This window comes from Barbus barbus, assembly GCF_936440315.1.
Source record: "Barbus barbus genome assembly, chromosome: 39".
Lineage (NCBI taxonomy): Eukaryota > Metazoa > Chordata > Actinopteri > Cypriniformes > Cyprinidae > Barbus > Barbus barbus.
The window spans coordinates 27,545,948-27,550,947 of record NC_136717.1 but is presented as its reverse complement, the minus strand read 5'-3'; the positions used below and the strand labels follow the sequence as shown (position 1 = coordinate 27,550,947).

The 5,000-nt window shown below is 36.8% G+C and overlaps 1 protein-coding gene across 1 annotated transcript in view; it reads right to left on the bottom strand.

Moving 5' to 3' along the window:
- The window catches only part of LOC306859059 (single-minded homolog 1-like), a gene marked incomplete at both ends in the record, with an annotated part of 13,903 nt that extends 13,204 nt beyond the window's left edge, over nt 1–699 (bottom strand). The window contains one exon of the mRNA XM_079399866.1: nt 525–699. Coding sequence (XP_079255992.1) covers nt 525–699 — 175 coding nt within the window. The remainder of the gene's footprint in view (nt 1–524) is intronic.
- Between the last annotated feature and the right edge of the window lie 4,301 nt (nt 700–5,000).

Below are 5,000 nucleotides of genomic sequence, written 5' to 3'. Positions count from 1 at the left end.
TTTGATTAGTAGTCTATATGTGTGTGACAGAAAATGTATAATTCCGTAATAGGCTATAAATCCTTTTTCTCAGTGAATGCATGATCTGACAGATCTAAATGCATAAAAATACTAGAATGCAAATTTGAGGAATTCATAGCTATATGGTATTTTTGCATATCCCATGATGAATTTGAATTTGCTTCCCCCGACGAACCTTTTAACTCACAAATATACGCTTAAACACGGCGTTCTGAACCTAAAACCCATCATAAAAGTATTAATATTACACTTTAAGGTGTTTTTTGTAACTTTCGCTGTCTTAAAAGCAAATTTCCACCATACAATAGGTTTAGTTTGTATTGATGAATGCATTTAGGTTGATCCAGGGAAGTTTCGATCAGTTTATTTTCATGTTCCCATGTTTTTTCTGTTGTCTGTCTGCTAAATGACTATAAATGTAAATGTCATTTTTATTATGACGCGTGACTCAAGCGCAACAGGAAGCTTGTTTAATTAGTACGAGAGTGTTAATAAAGGCTGACCTTGAGGGAACACCAGTCTCATCTTCAGATAGCTGCTGGTCAGTCGGATGATGGACGCTTTGTCCAGTTGAGACGTGATGGCGGACGGTAACGGCAACATTTTGGCGAGCTCGTAAAACTCGCTGTTCTCCTTCTCCCGTCGAGTCCTCGCCGCAGTTTTTGATTTCTCCTTCATGTCGCCGTTAATCGAGCTCAAATCCCTTCGGAGTCACAATAAATCCAGCGAGAGATCCTCGACATCTGACCCGAGCAGGCCGCTGCCAATCAAAACACAGCCAAACTTTATCAATCTGCTCTGAACAATTCATTTATAATTAGCCTGCTCAATAATATATATAACGACACGGTGGCCTACAGCTGAAGGTGGCACTGTGCCAAAACTAACACATATATCCTAAAATTATGTCATAATAATTAAAAATGATAGTATTTATTTTTTATTATCACTTCACAGCGAAACTCGCGAAAACATATTAACATTAAATTATACTCACCACCTTTTGTTCAGGATCAGGAGTTCCACAATATTCGCAGACCACTCATTCTCTATTCTATTCTATTCTATTCTATTCTATTCTATTCTATTCTATTCTATTCCATTAAGTGAGCACATCATCAGGTAGCCTACTGAAACGGTCTCGTGCTGTCCGGTCTTACCGACACTCACGCGCTCATTGGTCAGAGAGTCTCATGGAAACCGGGGCTCAGTGGGAGGATTTGAGCTTCTGAAGGTGTGTGTGTGTGTGTGTGTGTGTGTGTGTGAAAATGCGTATAAATAGTACGCCAAATACAAGCATTAAATCGTGCTATTGATATGCAGTAATTGACTTTAGCGTGCATATGACCAGCATGTGTTTGACGCGCATATAACACAGTTTTTTGCGCATATGATACACATCTTCCCCACATCCCTAATCATACCCATCGCGTATCATATGCACGCCAAAGTCACTTTCTGCGTATAAACTCGTGCTATTGATAGGCACTTTTGTGGGATCGGGTAAAATGTACGTGGACAACAAATTAAAGCATTTACACACCAATTCATCATCGTATCCTTATTTTGAAACGTGGAAGCTATTTGTTATTTTTTATTATTTTTTTTGAATGTGCCAGACTTCCGGTTCATTAGCGGGGAAATAGCAAACTAGAATAACAAAATACAGTAAATTGTAAAACTATTTGCCCTATAAACCAGTTTGTTTATGATTACGATAATAAATGACAATTGTATGGAAGCAAATACCAGTTTGCAAGCAGCATAATGGACTGTTTTGTTCAGGTGAAGTAACTGGAAGCGGAAGTCTCGCACATTGGAGTTATAAAATAGCTCAAGGTGTGTAATACGCTCTTTTTTAATGTTATTGACTTTTTAACAGACCTTTAACCTATATTTCATACATATTTGATGTTTATGTATAGATTATATTTAGGCAGTCTAGATACAGATAGATAGGCCAAGCTAAATTTATTTTCTTCTGGCGTCATGAAAAGGAGCATCGGCACTATAAAATTAAATAAAATAGCATCGTGCAATTTTATTTATTTATTTTTTTCAGATATTGTTCTGATCTGAGTGTAGAATATAACCTTTACATATTATAATACAATCAGAACAAATAATTCATAAAGGTAACTGAGGAGAAGAAAGGGTTTCTTAAAATTAGGATAAATGGATTGTGGACGCAACGCGCTGTTTTTTGTTTTAGGCTGTAGATATGAATCCTGAGAGAGAGAGAGAGAGAGAGAGACAGAGAGAGAGAGAGCGATACACACACACACACACACACACACACACACAGAGAGAGAGAGAGAGACAGAGAGAGAGAGAGCGATACACACACACACACACACACACACACAGAGAGAGAGAGAGAGAGATAGAGAGAGAGAGAGCGATACACACACACACACACACACACACACACAGAGAGAGAGAGAGAGATAGAGAGAGAGAGAGCGATACACACACACACACACAGAGAGAGAGAGAGAGACAGAGAGAGAGAGAGCGATACACACACACACACACACACAGAGAGAGAGAGAGAGAGAGAGAGAAATCACCAGCAGCAGCTCCAGATCACGCGCGCGCTGACACACTTTAACCTGCAGGAACTATTTATCACCAACAAAAGCCTTTTACTTTCACAAGAAAACATCGGGCTTTTTTATTGTGATTTTTTTCCCTGGATGTGCATGACACAATTCCTCTCAGAGCTGTTTTCACATGCAGGAAATGACTGCGATATTTTTGGAAAGTAGACTATAACCTGACAAACACTTGGACATGGAAATAAATACACATATAGGCATATTAACTATAGCATACAGCATTTATAAATATAACGCTCATTTTATTGTCATTACTAATTATAATATACTATTTATTTATTTTGGCATATAAAACTAGTTTTTTAAAACGACCGCTTGCTGATCGGCTTGATAGGCTTTTAATAATTAATCCAATAAAAGTATGTAGGTAATGTATGGCGCTGCAAAACATTATTAAATAAAGGCCTTTAATTAAATGATTTTGTAATAATAATATTTCGTGGTAATTGTAGCTAAATGTTTATTGTGGCTGTCACTCGTTTATTAGAGGTGTTTTGCACACATTACAAAGAGGGATTTTGAAGATGTGGAAACAGCTCATAATCTGTCGATCATATTAATCATCACATTAATCTGTGTGTGTTTGATGGGAGCGCGTTCGCGCATAAGCTCGAGTCATTAGCAGGCAACTCAGCGGTTAAAATAGAAACATGTGCGTCTGTGCATTTAAAGAGACATGTGATCCATTCTGGAGCGATTCTGCTGATTTCAGAGCAGTACACAGCCTAAGAGTGAATGTCACACAGAAACTTGATCAGAGATGTTTGGGATTTGTGTGTGTGTGTGTGTGTGTGATTCATTCACAGCGAAACTGTAAAACATGTAGCCTAGTAACCTATAGTTCCCATTTATCATTGTTTTTGGGCAGCTGTGAAATGTCCTTTACTCTCATGGTCAGTCGCTTCATATATATATATATATATATATATATATATACACAGTCATGGCCAAAAATATCGGCACCCTTGGTAAATATGACCAAATATTATTATATATATTTGAGAAAAACATGTATTTCATAATGATATTTCCCCCCATTTTAAATTCGTATTATCCAATGAAAGGTTAGATTTTTGTGATTTTGTTTTATAAAAGATCAAAAGGATTAACAATGCAGATTAATTTTCACAGCCTTCATTGTTCATATTTACTAAGGGTGCCGATATTTTTGGCCATGACTGTATATATATATATATATATATATGAGCAATATCACACTTGTAGAAGTGAGATATGGCTGTATATTGGCACGGTTGTGACTCGGCCGTAAGTAATCACAGCGTGCCAATATACAGCCATATCTCACATCTACCAGTGATATTGCATTCATACAACAGTTCGACAGCACGAGAGTGTAAATACATAAAAACACACACAAAAAAACAAACAAAGAAGTGTCTTTAAAACCCCCCAGATAGCACATGTACATTGATCTGGAAAGCATCTGCTGTGTGCAAACATCTGACAGACGTCTTTAAGACGTCAGTTTTACATACATTCTAAATCATAAACATCCTAAAGACATCTAATAAGCGTCTATTTGACATCTAATAGGAAATGTCCTATAGACGTATTGCAGTTGAGCAAACAATCTAAAAAATACGTCTTGCAGATGTAAATGCAGACGTCAAATAGACGTCTCCGAGATGTACGTGTGCTGCCTCTTTTGTGCAGAACTACTTCATTCCGCCACGGATTCAAATCTAAAGTTTGATGGTTTAACAGCTGAGCCCAAGCCTCCGTTACTAATTCCAAAACGTCACTTTAGAACTAGTAACGAATGAATGTTGAGTTGCTTCATTAAAAGCTTATTGTATTACTGTAGTAAAAGCGGTGTATTATGTGTAGTAGAGTATTATAAGAGACAGATTGACGTGGTTACCTGCATCTGATGCAGCATTCGTTCTTCAGATCAATCTTATATTCACTATTACTTTGAATGTCCGATAGCCTTAAACTATCCCTTAATCTGTTAAGAGTGATTTCTGATGACAGCTCTGCTCAGTGCATGTTGGCTGCGTACAAGCTGGATTTGATAGAAAAAATAACTTCCGTGTTAAAAACTGCTTTAGTAGTTTTTCAATTTAAAACTCTTTACTGCTGACTAGTAAAACAGTCTCGTCGCCATCTAATGGTGGAACAATGAAACTAAAATCACCATCACGAACACACACACCGTTTACCAATACTAAATACTATTATTTATCTGAAATATTATTTCTTGAATTATATTATTTAATAAACAGCCATCATAAAGGTACATAAACATGATGAGATTTTGCCAAAACTATCTGCTCCGGAACAAATAATAGATTAATGAGACAAAAGACTGCCTGTTAGATTTACCCAAAACGAAATATA